Source organism: Conger conger, chromosome 7 (assembly GCF_963514075.1).
Source record: "Conger conger chromosome 7, fConCon1.1, whole genome shotgun sequence".
Taxonomy (NCBI): Eukaryota; Metazoa; Chordata; class Actinopteri; order Anguilliformes; family Congridae; genus Conger; species Conger conger.
The window spans coordinates 29,310,055-29,330,355 of record NC_083766.1 but is presented as its reverse complement, the minus strand read 5'-3'; the positions used below and the strand labels follow the sequence as shown (position 1 = coordinate 29,330,355).

Here is a 20,301-nt window from a genome sequence, read left to right as displayed (position 1 = left end):
ATTATTTCCTTTTTTTATTAAATGTTTGTTTCTACATTTTTATTTGTTTGTATATTCTTGTTGACCCTAAAAACCAACTTAATCCAGAAACTGTTCTGGTTTCAGGAATGCAAAAATACATCCCAAATTCAGGTAATTATTTTCCCTCTTGAATAATTGTGTGAGAAATATTATCCAGTAAAATATTGCTTATGCTGCATATTAGTTATGAATATACAGTGGCATGCAAAAATGTGGGCGCCCCAGGGTCAAATAGCCTTTTACAATTAATATCTAAGTGAACAGAAACGAACCTGACCTCTAAATGGTACAACGTTACCAAAATAATAAAATAAGGAAAAAGGCCCTGTGCCCTCAATGTTTTCTTTTGCAAACTTCAGATGCTTCATTTTGTGTTGAGGTCGTTCTTTCTGGCAAATCTGCCATGTAGGTCTTTGTTGTCTGAAGAACATTGTATCGTCTTTTGCAGTGACGTGTGGGTTCCTGTGAACATTTCTCACCAGGTCTCAGGCCATTCTATTTGAAATCTTTCTTGGTCTTCCAGGCCTTGCCTTGACTTCCACTGTTCAATTTATCTTCCATTTTCTAATGTTTGTGGAAAGAGGTAGTTCGAGTTTTTGTAGCCTTCTCCATCTTCATTCTGACATTTTAGAGGAACCCATGGTTGTTAACACCTGAGAGAGCAGCCACTGCAGAATAAAAAGTTCAGCCCTGTAATTATACTCATCTGACTTATTGAACCCCTAACGAGTCATTCACTTGGGTCTGGGCCTGGGTCTGGTAATCATCTTTTTTAAAAGTAACTAATCCTAGAGGGTTCCCAAACTTTTGCACAGGGCCTTTTCCTTTTTTTATTGAATTTATAAGCAGTAAAAAATGAAAATAAAAAGCAATCCTTTGCAAAATATTTGCAGAAAATGTTTTGCACCCCACTGTAATATATTATAATATATTTAACCTCCTGTTTATAATAAGTATATTTTGTTGTATTTCATTTTTACATTTTTAAAAATGATTCTTTTTTTCCCCAGTTTGGAGCTGGATCCACAGTGCAGCAGGTAATTATTTTCCCTCTTGTTTCCAGAACAAAATTATTTATTTTCACTCTGGATGAGAGTATCTACTAAGTGCTTAAATACAAATGTGTCTTTTCCTCCTGTGCAGCAAATGTAACTCTCGACCCCATGACCAGCCACCCTTGGCTGCTGCTCTCTGACGACTGTAAGAAGGTCCAGGAGGCCCTGGCGGAGACGGACGTCAGCTTCAGCAAGCAGCGTTTCGACAGCTGGCCATGCGTGCTGGGCTGGGAGGGCTACTCCTGCGGCCGGCACTACTGGGAGGTAGACCTGGCCAACAAGGGCTACTGGAGGGTGGGTCTGACCACGGGGTCCTCCAAGAGGCAGGGGCGCTTTCCCATGAACCCCAGCGAGGGCTACTGGACCCTGTGGAGAAGCACCCGTCAGTTCTATGCCTGCACCAAGCCTGAGATGCCACTGCCCCTGCACCTGGTCCCACGCAAGGTGGGCATTTACCTGGACTACGAGGAGGGTCAGATATCGTTCTACAACATGGAGGCCAAGTCACACATCTTCACATTCACTGATACCTTCCACGAGAAGCTCTACCCACTCTTTGCCCCGCTGGATGGGCGCACTCTCATTACTATCTCTTGACCCAATTCTGATCGCTCCCTCCCGTAGCCTGGTGAGTTCACGCCCATGACCCCATGACCTCTCATGTTGAGTCAGAATGGCAATGCACCCCTCCCTCCGGTTCCATGTAAAACAAAGAAAAGGGGCAGTCATGACACTTTAAAAATCATAATTTCATATGAGCAAAAAAATATAATGCCAACGTTTCATTCAACCGATTTTCTTCGTTGGTGGTGCAATACCTCCCTTGAAGAACCAGACAGTAGTGCAAATGCGTGCAACTTTGAGGTTTTTGCTCTTTTTGTCCCGTGGTAGGAAGGTCCAATTATTACCCTGTAAGCAGTCATACCATGAGGGAAGCTATAATGAGGTGTTGACTCCATGCAAAGAACAGATGCAGGTGTATTCTGATGCATAACCATGTGGCCATTTTCACTTTATTTGTGAAGTGCATGGGGTTTGGGTTTGGCCCTACAGCGTGAATCAGGATGGGTAAGGGTTGGGACTGTGGCTGCTCACTGCTCCTAAACAGTCAGGATGGGTTAAATGCAGAGAACAAATGACCCAATGGGGTTCAGTGAAGTATATATTACCTTACTGCAAAACAGGTGACAGCAAACAACTCTTCCGCCAATTATACATAATCTAGCCTGATTTGGATTCTTTCCTCGATCGTGGGGCTCAGGATGCCTTAACTGGACAAGCCACCTGGCAGCACCTACGTTGTGTTCATACAGGGTAATTTTGTCTTCCTGAACACAATGGTTGAAGCTGAAGTAAAACCATTGGTTGCCAAGCAGGGGTACTCTGAAACCCAAAGTAAAACCAATGGCCTGTGATAGTACTGGGGGACATGGCTTATTTCTAGCGGGAGACCAAGGCCCTGCTTCACTGGGCAGTTTACTGAGGTAGAAAGGATGTTTATGTGCCCTGCTAAAATTCCAAATTCATTTATCTGGCTTCTGAGTTCTGACTAAAAATCTATCCCCTTATAGCTGATTGTATGTGCAATCATTCCCATTCTCCAAAAAATGTACAACTACTGAGCAGATAAATAAAAGGAATACATATTAAATTGAAAACATTTCAGTAGATCTCTTTTTTGGTGTCACTATTCGAGATGACATGGTGTCTGCAAATGAACCTTGTGTGCACAATTTCCTTCTATAATATGAATGATATGGAGCATTGGAAGTTATTTTTTTATTACCTGAGAAAAATACAGAAAAGAAGTGCTCCTTTACTGAAATTATCATTATCACCAGCCTGGTGTATTTTAAAACCAAACTATCATTTTAAAATCAAACTACCCCAATTAAATGAACCTGGCAAACCTTTAAGGGAAACTACTGTTCTACTGTTATCTAATGAAATATGCAAGGTGGCAGAATCCATGGTTCCATCCACTGTTTGTATTTTGCACCTTTGCACTGTACCTCTGGAAACCAGCTAAGTCTCATCGTCAAATGAGCAACATGAAAGCAAATTCTGTGCTGAAGAACATAGTGTGTCATATAGAATATTTGTGCTACAATTAGCTTTTGGAATATAGGTTGCACACGCAGTATAAACATCACTGTATTAAATAGTAATTTCATGGCTATATAACAGCAACTCCATTGTTCATTTGCCATTTATTACATTTGCTTTTATATGTGCCAACAGTTGAAAACAGGGTTTCATAAATGTGTCGTAAACATTAAGGACACATTGGACCTTAATGTATAAATTAAATAAGTTTATTAGACAACTGACCACACCTGGTTTCTTGCGTCTTAATTGGTTGCTAATAGAATCCCCTAATCTAAAGTGTAAACATTATGTGCCACACATGCAAATGTGATTAACTGGCTCATTGTCAGATGGTACAGAGCTCTCAAGTTTGACACAATCAGCCGAAAACCACCAGTTTGTGGTATAATGGGCTCTAAACATAGGAAGGTGAAAATGACAGAAAACATGATCTAAGTGACTTTGACCGTGGAATGATTGTTGGTGGCAGACAGGGTAGTTTGAGTATCTCAGAAACTGATCTCCTGGGATTTTCACACACACACACACACACACACACACTAGTCTCTAGAGTTTGTTGTTTTTATGTATCGTTTCCTGGTATTGAGTCCAAGCATTCAGTTAAAATATTGATATTGATACATAATACATTTCAACTCATACAAGAAATTGCCAATTTGCAATACATATTAAAATCCATCAATTAATTTCTATCCCATTAAATAATGTATATTATATATGTAAAGGATATGGGGCAGAAGATAACATTTCAGGGTATACAGCTTGTGTGGGCAAGACACAGGAGTGGTACAGAACAGCATTTTTGCAAAATGAGACCACTCATGAGCTTTCATATCCTATAAGTTGCCTTCGCATTGGGGGTTACTTGTCCTGTATTATAAATAAATTTAGTCATATCAATGGTATGGCTTCTAACCTAACAGTACATAACTGGAATAATTGGGGAGGCATTTCACAAAGCAGAATCATGGATAGCTGGATAACTGTATTCTCCATATTTGGGAGGGCTACAGGCATTATCCAGCCAATTTAGTAATCTAGATTTGAGAAACAGGGCTCGGGAATGATAATAACCTTAAAGCCTCAAAACTGCTCATCGATTGGATACACACACTCCAATATAGGTTCTAATGTGCCAAAACACCATGTTTGACATTGGTTGAAAACACACAAACTGCCACACATTTGTTTTCATCAATTTTATTTCTAGCTTTTCTATTTTATGAAAAAGACAACAGTGTTACCTATATGAAGAGGGGTTTGTGTAAGCGTGCGTGTGTATATGTTTGGGTATGTTTGTGCGCCTGCGCATACTGCAGTGTATACTCACTAAAAAAATATAAAAATAAAATAAGCATGCGCGGCAAACCTGCGTGTGTGTGTGTGTGTGTGTGTGTGTGTGTGTGTGAGCAGGAACTTTCATAATGAAAAATAAGTTGCAAGCAAACAAAGCTACAACAAACATTTTTTTAAATGTAGAAAAATAAAGATAAAAAACAGGAACAGGAGAAACGTCACCACTAACGGTCATTCATCCCTCTGAATCAGCAGTAGCCCTGTCAAAAGAACAGCAAAGATATTCTCTGCTCTGACGCCATGCTCTGTTCATGGATAACCATTTGGTCTTCTATCCTCTGTAGCCCATCATCCTCCATTACTATACTGACTGCAAATGGCAGTCAGTCAGTCTACAACTACACTCCCATAACCACAGTGCTAAATATTTGGTTAGTATGCACAGTAGCTATGGTAACAGACTGTGAGATCCTGTGAAGTCTAGCTGCATTAGAAGGCAACCACAACCGCAAAATGCAGCCCAGACTCTCTCTCGCGCGCTGTAAAACTGAGACCACAATAATAAAAATTGTCAAGATTTATCCGGAGATAGGTCAAAAAATCTAACAGGAAATGTTAGTATGCTTAACTATAAAATTGAAAGTTAGTGACTATTTACTAATCATATACAAATGGCAGTGTACAGTACAACATTTTGTCAAAGACACAGGGCCACAGCAATTGTGAGGGCAAAATGTATCACAATGCTGGAGAAGAGTTAGGTGAGGGGGGAAGGCTTGGTGGAAATGCATACAAAATGCTCTTCACGCCACTTTTCACTGCCATGAAAAGAATTGGTCCAGAAAGCGATATACGCAAATCCCCCTCAAAAAAATTGGAATAGAACAGCTTGTGCGTCAGTAGAGTAAGGAACACATTTAGTCGAGGGTGGTATTTAACAAACGGCATAAGGAAATGTCTGCAGCGGAGAAAATTATTAGGCAGTTAAAGAGTACAGTTTGGAAAGGTTCTCATAATATTTTGCACGCTACAATACAGAAGAGAACTAAAAAGTATGCCAATTCAGACTACAAATAATCATTCACTAAAACGTTACCCGTGTCCCAGGATCTTTCACTCTACATATCAAACTGGGTTAGAGTGAACTCTGTTTCAATTCTGCCAAATCCAGAAAAGAAAAAAAAAAGAAAAAAAAGAATGCCCCACCCTGTTCTGACAATTTTTCAATTAATTCACTGAATTTCAATTATTAGTTTTCTGAAATGACTGAACTGATTACAAAACTGACCCCAACCCAGAATAGCAAATAACAGTTGTTTGTTAGAAGACGGAAGTGAAATGGAATCCTCTCCTTCTTCAAATTTTTCCCCAGTTCAGTCGGAGTCGCTCTTCTCCTCCTTCACAAGCCGCTTCTTCCCTTTCTTGGGCTCCACTCCTTCGCGCTCTCGCTTGCTGGTGCTCTTGGAGTGCCTGAGGGAGGAGGGCAGGGACGTGTGAAAACATGTTTTCCCTCTTAGCGTCAGATGGGCACGGTAGACACAGTACGGTTAGGCCGCACTGGGATTGCTGGAACCTGCACTCTGGAGAGGATGCCAGGCATCGGAGAACAAGCTTCTGCCAAACTATATAACTGGATAGTTGGACAGATAAGCAGCCAAATAAAAGCTACCTAGCACTACTGGTTTCTCCATCCTTTATGTGGCTACCTTTCTATTGAATGATTTATCATTAGTTTGGCACAAAAAGGAGGTCAAACCTTCCTGGAAGGTGGATACAGCACAAAAAAATCCTCCTATCAGATACCAATTCCTGAAATCTCCTATATCTCATCTAGACAAAACTGTGATCCAACCAACCACATGAAATTTCAACAAATTGACTGACAGGTGGAGGTCAACACATTTGTCATTTAGAACAAAAAAAGTTCAATTCCGTTTCCCTCTTCTGCCCAAACTGAGTACGTAAACCGCCTTGTTCTCAGGGCCAGGAGTGATCCCATCAGCAATCCCAAATTCAGCAAAACATTTCAAAAACAGTGCACATCATCTTGATAAAACCCAGTATGAATGCATATCTTTTGTACAGATTCTAATGAATTGACCAAGTGGGAAACAATAGAAAACTGCATCTGTGCATATGTGAGTTTGAGAGTCTATGCTAAATACAGTAGGTGTAGGTGAGTAATGGGAAGAGGAGCGCTTACAGTTTCTGCCTGTACTTGTCCAAATCAGCAGCTGGCACCAGGTCTTTCAGCTCCAGGGACTCGTTGATCTTCTTTAACATCTCAAACCTCTCCTTCCCACGGACCTGAAGCAGGAGGAGCCCTGTTACAGCCATGCACGCACCTCACCAATGTCGTCAGACAGACACAGCTGTAGTGTGAGATTTGAGTCTAACCTGCAGGGTGAAGATCTCTTCCTCGTTACTGGAGCTGGTCTTGGTTCTTTTGCTGTCATCGGGCCGTGAGGCGGGCAGGCCTAGGAAGACAGGCAGGAAAAACAGAGGGTTAGTGATTACATTTCACCTGAGGGAACAAGAATGTAAGGATACAACATTGTAAGTTTTTTTAAACAATGAACATGAAGGAAACATTTCCTCGCCTTTCATTCACCCAAACCTCATTTCACACCACCTCAAAGTAAAACCAAGACCTTCTGTCTTCTCCGGCTACTATTCCATGCCAGTGGAAGAACAGATAAGCATCCCAGACAAATATCAAGATCATGACTGCGACGTCAGGAGAACCCTCCAAGATAACTCTTCAGGAATGGAGGTAATTTGTCTGTCTGATATTTGTTACTTTGAGAGCGACATAACATATACCAATCTTAGGCATCGGACTCCTCATTGATTGGAATTACATACATAGATAACAGTAGACCTGTTTAAATTGGCCACTGTCATTGTGCAGCCATAATCAGTAGTTTAAGTTAAATAACCAGCCAACAGCATTCAATTTGTCATTACAGCTGACATTTCAAGTGCCTTTGGTGAAGAGTACAACAGCAGTGTCCAACCACCACTCACACGTAGAACTCACAAGCACAGTGATTCTGTTATGCGTCTCAAACTATGCTGACTTTCACAAGAGGCACCTTATAAAGTGGTACGCAGTCGACTAATTGAATATTTCTATATAAAACAGCCAATAAAGAACAATACAAAGGTAATAAAAGATTTGATGGTAAAAACCAAACTAGATTAAAAAAGGCCTGCAGCACTGACTCCCTTGGTGCCCCATAAAGCAGTCCCACGATGCCCCTCTTACTGCGTTTGGTGCCGGTGGCGGCCTTGGTGACGCTCTTCTCCTGCAGCTTCCTGTGGTTATCCTCCTCCGTCTTCCTGTCACGGCCCGGACAGGCGCAAACCCGAACCTCAAAACTGCGCCGGCCCAAGACCAGCCCTCTGCAGGATGACAGGCGGGAAAGAACAAGTGTGAGATGAGACATCCATGTCAAAGCAGAGAAAATGCAGGAAGGCAAGGATATCCAGTGTCGCCATTTTAGAAAGATGCAGCTACATCTAGGAATGTTTCCACAATTCTAGAAAATCAGCAAAAAAGTGACAAAAAAACTATGCATGAAGACATACACTAGCATGTGTATGACTAATACTCTACATTAAAATAATAAAATAAAATTAAAATTAAACAACTGCACACATATAACCAGAATGTTTACATCGACAGCTTCTACATCATTACATCATCTAATGACTTCTAGCATTTCAACAAATAATTAGCAACATCTAATGGAAGAAAATGGCAACGCTGCACACTAAAGGCAACGGGCCGCCATGACAGACCGGCAGAAAGCTAAAGCCACAGTGAGAAACTCACTCCTGCGTCTCCAGGGTGATGACTGTGAGGATGGGCCTGCGGTTCATGCCGCCCATGCAGCTGCTGTTGCACATGAAGTTGTAGAGGACAGTGGTGCACTCTGAGCCCAGCTGTGGCGAGAGGAGGGAGCCTGTCCATCAAAACCACTCATGTAGGAAGCCAAGAGCCCTTTTTCTGAGGCTCAACAAACACCCAAAGGTCATACCAAAACTACCATTGCCACTGCAGCCGCAGGGTAACTAGATTGGTTCTTAATAGAAAGGCAAAACCGCCAAAAATTTGGTAAATTCTATGCTTTTTTTGACATATTGTAGCTAGGAGTGGGACATTTTACAGTTCTCAATTTCTCCTTGCGTTCATCCAAGCATTCCATTTAATTTATGTGTGTCTAAAGAATGTTTTACAGCTGCAGACCTACTTAAAGACGGTGCACAGCTTGCTATGAAGCATTACCCGCCAGGCCTCTAACCTCACCTCCACCTTAGTCGAGATTGCGAACCGGGGTGGGTTGCGGGGGTAACCTCAACAGGCTATACACACTTTGACCTGTTACTTTACCAATTATTTCAGAAAGTTGATAATTTTATTGTACTATTATTTATTTTTAAAGGATTACAAAGCTGTTCACGCATCTGCTGCCAAAAACGTGTTTAACTTTAAGGGTCGTACCCCTACTTGAGACATGCTCCAAAGCCAATTTCCCATCTCAACTTCTCCAGTGTTCACTCAACACTATAAGGTCAAGCTTTTAGATGGTCAACCATCTTCACCAAGGTGTTAACTCAAGACAGCTGGTATCAGAGGGCACTCCCTCACACCGATGAGGGCATACCTGTGGGGGCTCATAGGGCACCAGGACGCTGTGTCTCCGGGTGTTGCTGTCTTCGGTGTAATAGGCACGCTGGCTGCCCTCCACCCGAATCAGGTGACTACGGGGGGTAGAGTCTGGTGGAGGAGGAGAGGAAAGCTTTTCAGGCAAGATTCCATTTTGAGTTTCTCCCATTCACCTTCCAAATGACATTCTCCACAGTCATAATAGCTGTACTCTGTATACAGTGTTAAATTGATGAACAGTGTTTATGTATCCAACAGGGATAACCTGCTCCATCTCTGTGTGAGCAGTATTTGCACTTAAATATTTGGGATAAATCAATGAAACAACATTAATTTCTAATAATTAATGCTCATTGCTTGGAAACATTTCCATGCCGTGCAACAGCAGAGTGAATGAGTGATTTCCTACAGCAGTAAATTTACTCCCACATCTCCTCAACTGCCATAAAGAATGCAGACATCAACTGTATAATAATGATGTTACCCTGTTGTCCTGGTCAAAGTCCTCATCAGGCTTATTTAATCAAGCAATTTAATTATTATCTCCCAGTGACAGCGATACTGCGTTGTCCTGCCAGAAAATGGCGACTGAAGATAACCCAGGTGAGTGCGGGAGATGGTGAGGGTCTGCGATTAGCTGGTTTGCATGCGTGCGTCTCTCCGACTTTACCGTCGTTGTTTTCGGGGGTCCGTTCGTGGTGGGGACAGCGGCGGACCACCTCGGCCACGTGTTCAGATTTCTTGTAGACGGCAGTGGCGCGCAGGACGGCCCCGGGGGGAGGGGCACAGGTCACCTGCATCTGCACGGGGCACGTCTTCGCAAGCTGGCAGAACAGCTTATTGAGCTCTGGTGAATACTGGGGGGGGGACAGAAGAACAGCCCATTCAATATTACAGAATTCATTCAACGAGTATTAATGAGCACCAATAAAGACACACAACCCAAGCCACACACACATCTCAAAAAAATAATAAATAAATAAAAATTAAATTCTAATTGTCCAATTATTATATTGCCTGGACACACGGAACAAAGGCAAAGGGCAGTTTGTGCAGAGGAGCCCGCAGATCGGCTCCTTATGTTCAGCAAGCCTTCAAAGTTTTCACTTTAGCCCTCCGGAAAGCATAAGACAAATCTCATCTCTGAGCTGTTCATCCTCACTGCACTCTTCTCAAAGCCCCGCGGGAAAACTGCAGTGAAATATTAGCATTATACGAACAGAAGCACCTAAGCCGACAGCCTCTTACCTTCTGAAAAATCATCAATACATGCCTCAGCCACTGCAGCATGCGAAGGCTGGTAAAACAGGCAGGCACCACGACCCAGCTCTCATCGCCATGCAAAACTGTCATCTCCACTTATTCCACATCAACAGGACAGGAGCCAGGACGCTTTTCCAACTGAAGGTTCTGTTTGGTCATATCCTAGACTTATGCAACCATTATTCTGGCAAAATCATTCCAGGATCATGAGCTTTAATGGCCATACACCAATCACAGTGCTCCAACTGGTCATGTAAGGCTCTTTCTGACATCCCTCCCCCGACCACACTCAAACAAGTCCTGGCATGCCTTACTGCAGGAGTTCTTTAAAACCAGCAGAGTCATATGCTAGCTAGTGATTTGTCATGGACTTTGGGTGTGTGCTAAAATACAGAATTAAACAATTAGAACTTTGTTTTGGACACAAACATATAATTCTCTAATCTTTCAGGTATTGTTTTGTATATATTGTTTTGATTGTGTGATTTTCATGTTTTAACTGGAACATTTTTTGTATATATCACAAGTCTCAATTCACAAATTGTGCATTTGTGAGCACTCAATTTTTCAATTTACAGAGTAGGACACATACACCCACCCAACCCTAAGTTTGTGAACCCACCATCTTAAAAATAATATTCAGTGAGAGTACGTTTAAAAATGGATAACCATTTATAAATACTCTCAGTTATTGCCGTTCAAACCAAAAAAATCTCCTGATTGATATGAAATAAAAATATTTATATTTTACCTTCAGCATACTTTAGGAATGGATTACATTCCCTATTTCCTATTCCCACAGACTACGGAGAACTTAATAAAATGTGATAATCACAGCCGACATATAATCAAAGATGGACAAACTACGCTGCAATTATGCTAACTGAAAACAAATGTACACACCTAGGTTTAACAGTAACAACAGCTTATTTTTCCAGCACCTTAAACTGAATGTGCGTATTAACTTGGATTTAATTTAAAAGGAATGTCCCGTCTTTCACCGAATCAGTTTGTTTGGAACCCTGGCTACAAAATTAAATGAGCTTGAACACATTTTTTATTAATTAATGCTTTTATTTATTTTTTAAAAAGGACAGCGGAACAGTCTGTGCTCCTCATTCAGGCAGCTGCAGAAGGACCCACAGCTGACAGTGCCTGCAGGGATCAATCCCCAGCACACTCAGGGAGGAAATCGCACGGCCGAGAGATGCTGCCCTCCAGACAGTGCTACACTTAATACAGTGCTAATACTTAAGTACGCACCAGTGAGTAACCACTGGGCATGTATGCACCACCGTGAACAGCCTCATTCCCAGTCCGAATCAGACTGGACACGTGCACGTGTGTCTGTATGAGTGTACGGTGTCATTATCAGTAATATATTTCCAAAGAACATACCTGCAACTTTATAAATAAAATATCCATCTCTCCCTCTCGATGAGTAAAAGATGAAAATAATAGCAAGCTGAAATGACAAAGGCCCGCAGGAAATTAACCGAATGAGGGGAGACAATGAACCGCACGTGGAGAGACAGCATTGGTGGAGCGGGGCGGGGGTGGCGCTTTATTAACCCTCTCCTTGCCAGAAATGACTAAAGAAATTTAGCAACTAGAGGACATGCCCCGTCATGTCTGTGCCATTCTTTGCTAAACGCCATGGGCTGCTAATGAAGCTGTGGGAGGCCTGGACTGGACCTTCCCTCGCGATAATGGCCATCCACCAAATAATCAATGTCCCATTATCGCCCACCAATAGCCCTTCAATTGCCATGGAGATGTGAACGTACTCCAAAGACACGTATCGCGGATTTCCGGAATGCCGCGGCGCACACGGACAATGGACACAGGACCACGCCACCATCAAATTTCTGCCTTTCAGCAGGTAATTCTCCTGAATTCCATCTTTTAATTTTATATCGAGACTGAGTACGATTTTTGGTGGCTCAGTTAATAAGTTTAAGTTTAACTAAATAAAATAGAATAAAGCTTTAAAAAAAAAATCTATAGTGCAGCCTTTTCTCAATTATAACCTAAAACTCAATACAAAACTGTAATGAGATTTAGACAAATAGAATAATAGTGAATAGAACAACACAAATAAGATGGAAAACACAAATAAAAATATATTACGGGAAATTATATAATAATTTCCTACTAAATTCACACGGTTTAAGAGCGAGACAAAATGAGAAGTGTAGCATAGAAAACCACAATGGGCTACAGCGTGAATGATGCCAGATTCCAGTTAAAAACCACTTGTAAACTACATGTACATTAAATGCATGACCAATTTCATGCCTTTGGAATATTGCTGTAATGGGAATTACACATGGCGAACATTTGCCAAATCATCACAGTCTAAATGCATCTTAAATATTATTTACATATTAAAAGTAATTCAAAGTTAAAAGGAAGTTCTGTAAAAATGTATGACGCTGCAATAAATCATGTAAATTTATGCTGCAATACAGAATTCTCAACTTTTCTTCACTCTGCTGAAACTTAAAAAAACAATTTGAAATGTTTATTTTCTATTACAAGTACCATGTCTGATCGTAACTCTTCACACAAAATGAAGCAAAAATTTAATTTAATGGAAAAAAATAAAAATAAAAATGCTGTTGTGTAGTGAATAAAATAAAGACTGCCCCACATACACACACACGCGGAAACGACGCAATTCAGGAGTGGGCATATCTGTAAGGCAGAGGTGTGGGGACTCACTGTGGACGTGACGGACTTGGCAGTGCTTGATTTTTGAAAGCGCAGCAGGAACCCAAGCTCTCCAGGGTAGTCTGAGGTGGTCAGCACGGTGGAGGCCGGAGGGGCCCCACTGTCCATGGTGGAGCCCGAGGGCTGAGGGGGGGCTGGGGTGGCTGGGGTGGCTGGGGTGGCTGGGACGTCAAACAGGTTCTCATCAAACCCGCTGCTCCCAAGGTACTGCGTATCAAAGACAGGGTCCCCTTCCTATGTTAGAATTGGCATAACTTGCATATCTATTAACTAGCATGTATACATGCGTGTGAGGGTCGGGTCGATTTATAATCAATGTCCAAAATGAGGTAGGAGTCGACTTAAACACATGAACAGCTATATGAGACTGTAACAGTGTGGACGATGTATAACTGTAGGGCCTATTGAGCTGCCCTTGATACACTTCCCTGTGCTTACACGCTCTCTGACAACATCCTGGGGTGAAGGTTAGAGAGAGACTGTGACTGCAAGCACTCCATTCATGGTTGGGGAACAGATTATATCATCTTGCGCGGATAAATCTGGGGTGGCACGGATGGTGCAGTGGGTAGCTCTGCCGCCTCACAGCAAGGAGGTCCTGGGTTCAAATCCCCGTAGGCCGGGGTCTCTCTGTGCGGAGTTTGCATGTTCTCCCCGTGTTTGCGTGGGTTTCCTCTGGGTACTCCGGTTTCCTCCCACAGTCCAAAGACACGCAGGTTAGGCTGATTGGAGAGTCTAAATTGCCCATAGGTATGAGTGTGTGAGTGAATGGTGTGTGGGACTGCGATGGACTGGTGACCTGTCCAGGGTATATTTCTGCCTTTCGCCCAATGTATGCTGGGATAGGCTCCAGCCCCCCTGTGACCCTATTCAGGATAAGCGGGTTAAGATAATGGATGGATGGATGGATGGATGGATGGATGGATGGATCTGTACCACTTCTGCCACCTAGGGGTGGGTCCACAAAAATGTACCTATAATTTGATCTGAACACTGAATACAAAATGTCCTCAATCCAAAAAAGAAAATCCAACATTTGTTCAACTACAGTTAGATGGCTTACAACATGAACACATTTGTTAACTGATGTAAAATCTATGTGTGGTAATAATGTGGTATTCAGCACACAAGCAAAATGAAAGAATATAGTGTAACTTGTTGTAAAATATACATACATCGACAACTTTAGCAAGCTACTCAACTCAGTAAAATATTTTAATTGTGGTTTCTAACTTCAGCTAGGTGTTAGCCACATTTCCTGGTTGTTTTGGTAGAATTGGCAGTACTGAAACTTTACGATGACCGGTCAAGCATCAGAAAGCCCAACTTTGCACCAAAAGGGAGTTTGGCATATAGACTCTTGAATGGGTGTGAGAATTCAAACCTTGGTGTCATTTCAGAATTGAAAGGCAGCTCCAAAAAATTGTGATTATGATCACAGATGTATCATTTTACCAATAGATTTCAAAATGTTTACATAACTGAGGAAATCCACATGAACATGTCCCAATAATTCCATGTATATTGCAAGGTTAAAATCTTGTTTTTTTATAAAGATAGCTTCTCTAGCCAATGAGAAGGTTCAAGCAGGACTGCTTTCACCCAATTCTTATGAGTACAGTACTCCTCTAAGCAAGGTTATGGTGGGGCTTGGTAGGATAGTTGTACTGCATTCAGAAGGAACAGATTCTGTCTAAACATTGATAGTTGTGCCAATAGTTTGATTACTACGCAATACAAAAATAGATACATTTTCCAGATATATAGAGGTATATTTGTAATGGCAAATGGCCACAATTAAGTGCATCAGGCAAACTTACATTATCCAGACTTGCCCACGCCCCATCTTCGTTGGTAACAGTCCTAGAAATTAAACAAAAAATGAATAGTAACCATGATTGACAGCATTGAACCTGCTTCCCATACTCTAGAGTGAGGAATGTGACTCCTGATTCACTCAGGGATGTGACTTCTACAGAATTTCAGGAAATTCAGACAGAGATATTGGATGAAGGTATGTGATAAGCTTGCAGAAAGAGCAGCACACTCTCTCACTGCTGACAGCACAACGTTCAGCAAGGCCCTATAGACATTGGTCTGAGGGTCTACATTTCCTGATTAAAGCCTTGCTGTGGTCCCTGTGTTTACAATCCATTCACCACCATTCCACCAAGGTTTTGAACAAGCCATGTCAGCTGGTAGCTTTGCTGTACTTGTCCGTCTTCATCTCTGCCATCGCAGTAGCTAGCTATGTGACAGGCTCTGCAGCCAGAACCACCCTACCCCACCCAGAAACATCCCAAACACATTTTAGAAGAGGAAAAAAAATAAATTAATAATAATAATAATAATAATAAAAACAGGCACAGGAGCATGCAAGCGGGCGCCCTGTAGTGTAGTGGTTAAGGTACATGACTGGGACCTGCAAGGTGTAGCCGCTGGGTCATTGAGCAAGGCCCTCAAGTCTGCATTGCTCCAGGGGAGGATTGTCTCCTGCTTAGTCTAATCAATGATAAGACACTTAGGAAAAAGCGTCAGCCAAATGACATGTAATGTAATGCATTTTGCAAATGAGCAAAGATCACAGTGCATCACATATATGACTGAGAATCGCTAATGTAGTATATATTCATGGTAAAAACATGACATAGTATGCCTTTAAATCAGGAACAACTGAAACAACTGGGAAAACATCAAAGCTCCCATAATTCCCACTCATACGGGTCTGCACCAGGTTCTGTGGTACACACTAATGTGACTGCAGCTCTAGTCCTGGTCATGCATTGGAGCATTCGTACCAAGCATGAGGGAGGACACGCTATAGTGAGGTACTTACACAGTGTTCCAAAGGGCCTGAAAAGTCTCGTCCTGGCTCAGGTTATAATCAAGGGTCCCAGGGCACTCCTGGTCAGTCATTTTGGCTCCTCTCCGGTGTGCTTGACCGCCGAAGCACACAAGCCAGACAGGCAGCACTAAGCTAGGGAGAGGATGCAGTTAATAGTGGGGAAATCTTGGGACAAATAACCTTCAATTTAACATATTTCAACACACAACATTGCTAACACTTTACCATATTTTACACGGAACACATAAATGTGAAAATGTAGAATAGTGATTAACATGCATCTACCTGATATGACATGTCATTTACCAAACATTAGATATACATCACCGTTAAACCGGTGGCGCAGCCTGTAGAGCACTGACCGCATGCTCATTGCGAGCCGCGACGTCGACGGTTCGAATCCGACCGTCTGACATTTGTCATGTCTTTCCCTCTCTCTCGCTCCCACTCTTCCTGTCTCTCTATACTATACTGTCCAATAAAGCTGAAAAGGGCCTAAAAAATATCTTTAAAAAAATAAAAAAACTGAAGTTAGATGGCTTGTTACCTTGATACACCGGAAACTACCTGACGATGACCAAACTAGCCATGTAGGGTAAAAGGTACAATAGGTAATTTCAGACTTGGTCAAGAGAGGAATTGCAGCAACAAACACCCTCAAACACTGTTTATATTTCCCACAGTTTATCAATATAACGCATAATATAAAGCGTTATTATACAGTTCAGTGTTCTCATGTACTGTTTTGGAAAGCTGACGTGACAAACGCGACAGAGCCTGCCGTCTTCTCGTAGTGTTCTAGTAAGAAAATGTTCGCCAAACAGGTCACTTTATGAAATGTTAACTTTAGTGCGCTACACAACACTATTTATATTATTTGACTTTCTGAAGTTTTCACTTTAGCTAACCAACTATATTATGAGCAAGCAACGTATTTGGCTATGTAACTAGCTGGCTATATAACGAAGATATGATAGCCTAACACAAACAATGCAACTGTAACTTACAGTTTGAGACAAATAAAAGTTTAGCTAAAAGCGCATGATTGAACACGTAAAGAGAGAGGAATGTGTAGCTGCCCAAATTGAACTCCAGACAACGATCACTGAAACGCTGTATACTATTGGTTATTATCCAAGAGAAGAATACCCATCTAGTGATAAAAAGATGCCAGTTCGTTATCGGAAGCAACAAGCAAATAGGCTATTAGGTAGTTTGCCGAATTTACAAATATCCACCTGAGGCACAATGCTGGCATAGGCTGGCTACCATGTGCGTATTGCTTCAGGTGGATATTTGTAAATTTGTCGAGCTAACTATGGCTAATTTTGCTTGTTGCTACCGATGGCGAACTGGTATTCTTATATCACTTGATATGTAGTCTTCGCTTGGATAATAAGCAATAGTATACAGAGTTTCAGTGATCGCTTGTCTGGAGTGCAATTTGGGCAGCTAACAATCAGAATGAGCCCCCACGCCATTGGCTGTGGCAATTAGAACCAATTTTCAACCAATGAGCTTGTATTATTGTACAGCAGTGCAATGTTGAAAATGAATATTCCTGGCAAAGTTGTTGTTAATTACTCCATCTAGCTATGTTTGCTAACTAGCTAGCTAGTTAATTTGTAATCTAACTTGTGTCATGGCGAGCTGACTTGATATAATGTTGCTTTTTCGTTACCTGGCTACCACATATTGCAAAGAGTTTTACATTTTGTGCTGACCGGATATTGTCCTTCCTTTTATTTTGCTTTTGGCTGGACGCCGCTTCAGGACATGAGGGTCAGCTCGAAGTAGACAGGATTGCAACATTTTGACACTGGCCCAAACATCATGCACCATCAAAGCCAGTAACTGCCCCGCCCCTCTTGCTAAATTTAAAACCAGGGATCAATGCAGTAAAATTCCCCAATTTCCATGCTCATCGTTCAGTACCAATCATAATAACTGGATATTACATGTGAACATTTTTGTTAAAAGAGGCTGAAAACACTAACCGGTAACGTTAATCCTGTTTTCCAAGCTTCTTGGCTAGCACTGCAAGGAGAAATAGCACATTTAAACAGAACAATGGTTTAACATTGCTGGATTTTGCATACTATTTTTAAAAGTATAGTGTTTGTTCCCCACGGATAATCAGCTAAATAAAAATGTATATAATATTAAAGGTCCGATTACACAGAAGAGCAAAGAGTGAAATTGTTAGCTAGTCAAAAGAGGCCCCTCTAAGTAACTAAAGGGACCTAGCTAAATTATCAGAGCAAAATATTGTCTTAACGTGCGCTAAATCAATTAACAGTTAAAGTTATAGCTAGCACTACCATTTTCGCTAGATTGTTGTGAGGCCTGATAGTCTTGCGATCATATGGAGCCATTCATAGCCAAAAGATCAAAAATCAATAACCTTTTAAACGATTTCAATTTACAGTTAAAATAGTTTTATCTACTGATAGCGTGCTAAAGTACGATAACATTAGAGTATCGACCGCAGTTGTTAACATTTATGTGGTTATTAAAGCTTGCTAACGTCACCCAACGTTAAACGTTCACAACTCCGGAATACGAAGAGACAATGCAAGAAAATCCAAATATAATCATCTAACATGAGCCAACATATATAATATAGATAAAGCTAGCTAACGTTCACAAAAAACTTGACCTATTTAGACGAAGCTAACGAACGAAGCTAGGCTGCCCCAACTTAACGCCAACAATAACAACTGTAGCCTTTAGCTAGTAGCAAGCTAAACCAATTAGCCAGAAACTTTATAAGAACGAACATGCATTTAGCTGACTAATTACCTAACAGCAAATATGATTTTTCCCACCTAAGCTCATTAACCAAGAAACAGACTAACCAAGTTTTCATGGGCAATTAAAACAACACTCGCAGAAGGCCGCTCACTCCTAAAGTGGGCCATTTAACTTTCGGTTAGACTAGATAACGTTAGCTAAAGTTAATTCAAGTGTGAGCTAACGTGATTGTAAAATACGTAACGGGTAAATCGGCTTTCAAATCCACGGGAGCTACCTCGGATTCCGTCGGGTTAATGCAGTCGTCCGATGCCAGAACGTCGAATGTTTTGATTTATTTTCTCCGACTTCTTTTTCTCAGTCAATCGGATGAATAACCATGCTGTGGGGATTCCCCAAAAACTGACCGGAAAGGGGGAGGAGTTATTATGTTTCGTCACGTGACCGTAGACGCCTTCCAACCAGGAAAGAATATCGTATTTTCGAATTAAAAAGCGGCATAAGGCATGAAAACGTTTTGGTTTTATCCGTGAAATCTTGCATTACAGCTTCGGCAGCGCATGTTTGTTTAATTGTTCATTATAATTATTGTCATCACCATTTTCAAGCTCATTGGTTAATGGCATCAATGTTGCTCGTCAGATTGGGTTTGCAGCCCAAGTCTTGCAATTTGGGTGCAGAATAGACGGACTTTAGTGACATTTCAACCACATGGGTCATCAGAACCCTGGTGCATCTGAAAAGGGTTTTGCTACGGTTTCAGTGTTGAATGTTTGATGTATGTTTTCTCCCTACAGGCTTTGAGGTATGTTTGCTCCCGTTTCGTGGGTGTGCCGGGAGCGTAGCCCTATCAACAATGATAGGCCTATGCTTTAGAGGCCGGAGAACGCCTTCTCAGACGCCATAGGAGCAAACCGCTACTATGTCAGTCAGTCCGCCCACTGTTTGCAACAGGATTTTCAACTGCTTAAATAAACGTTTTGCTATGTTTTGTCGGTGGTGAAAGTGGCCCTGGTTGCTGTTCAAAAAGGTCAATTTAACACAGCCAGGCACCCTAGGGCCGTGTTCCAAGCAGCCTGCCTACTATTGAGCATACAAGTTGTTTACAACTTAAGCAACTTGTATGCTCAATAGTAGGCATAAGCTGTTGGCAGTTTTGGACCACCGGACACTTCTTCGGGTGATTTGCAAATATAGATTGGTATACCCACTTGATTATACTCTCTTCCCCCATTCTATTTCTGCATCCCGGCACCTCAAAATGCTTTTGCCGAAATTCCATGAATTTCATCCCCCTTCATGTCACTTTCCTTGTACAATTTATAGCCAAAATATACACTCAGTGAGCACTTTAGTAGGTATTTATTAGAATTCTACTGATGTAGCCTATCCACTTGATGCGTTGTCTGTTCAGAGATGCTCTTTTGCATACCATTACATTTTTTTTTAACATTTTAGTCATTTGGCAGACGCTTTTAATCCAAAGCGATTTACAAGGGCATAGGTTCTACCATAAGTCAAAGCATCACATCCAGAAACTAGCAAAATACACA

General features: G+C 41.6%; 2 protein-coding genes across 3 annotated transcripts in view; one reads left to right on the top strand and one right to left on the bottom strand.

Annotated features, from left to right (window-relative positions):
* si:ch211-114c12.5 (E3 ubiquitin-protein ligase TRIM39) overlaps positions 1-2,628 on the top strand; it is an 11,529-nt gene extending 8,901 nt beyond the window's left edge. The window contains exons 9-11 of the mRNA XM_061250398.1: positions 106-132; positions 1,032-1,058; positions 1,165-2,628. Coding sequence (XP_061106382.1) covers positions 106-132; positions 1,032-1,058; positions 1,165-1,673 — 563 coding nt within the window. The 3' untranslated portion in view covers positions 1,674-2,628. The remainder of the gene's footprint in view (positions 1-105; positions 133-1,031; positions 1,059-1,164) is intronic.
* Positions 2,629-4,369: 1,741 nt separating this feature from the next.
* tp53 (tumor protein p53) lies at positions 4,370-19,164 on the bottom strand. 2 transcript variants are annotated; one of them, XM_061247759.1, is made up of 12 exons: positions 19,026-19,164; positions 17,992-18,031; positions 15,986-16,126; positions 14,970-15,012; positions 13,141-13,356; positions 9,824-10,010; positions 9,152-9,264; positions 8,320-8,429; positions 7,750-7,886; positions 6,879-6,958; positions 6,685-6,788; positions 4,370-5,951 (listed from the first exon to the last, which is right to left on the bottom strand). In XM_061247759.1, the coding sequence occupies exons 3-12, from the start codon at positions 16,063-16,065 to the stop codon at positions 5,855-5,857; spliced, it is 1,167 nt and encodes a 388-aa protein (XP_061103743.1). In that variant the 5' UTR covers positions 16,066-16,126; positions 17,992-18,031; positions 19,026-19,164; the 3' UTR covers positions 4,370-5,854. The 2 variants fall into 2 exon arrangements, with proteins under 2 accessions (XP_061103743.1, XP_061103744.1); XM_061247760.1 differs by lacking the exons at positions 13,141-13,356; positions 14,970-15,012; positions 15,986-16,126; positions 17,992-18,031; positions 19,026-19,164 and adding an exon at positions 10,402-13,106.
* Between the last annotated feature and the right edge of the window lie 1,137 nt (positions 19,165-20,301).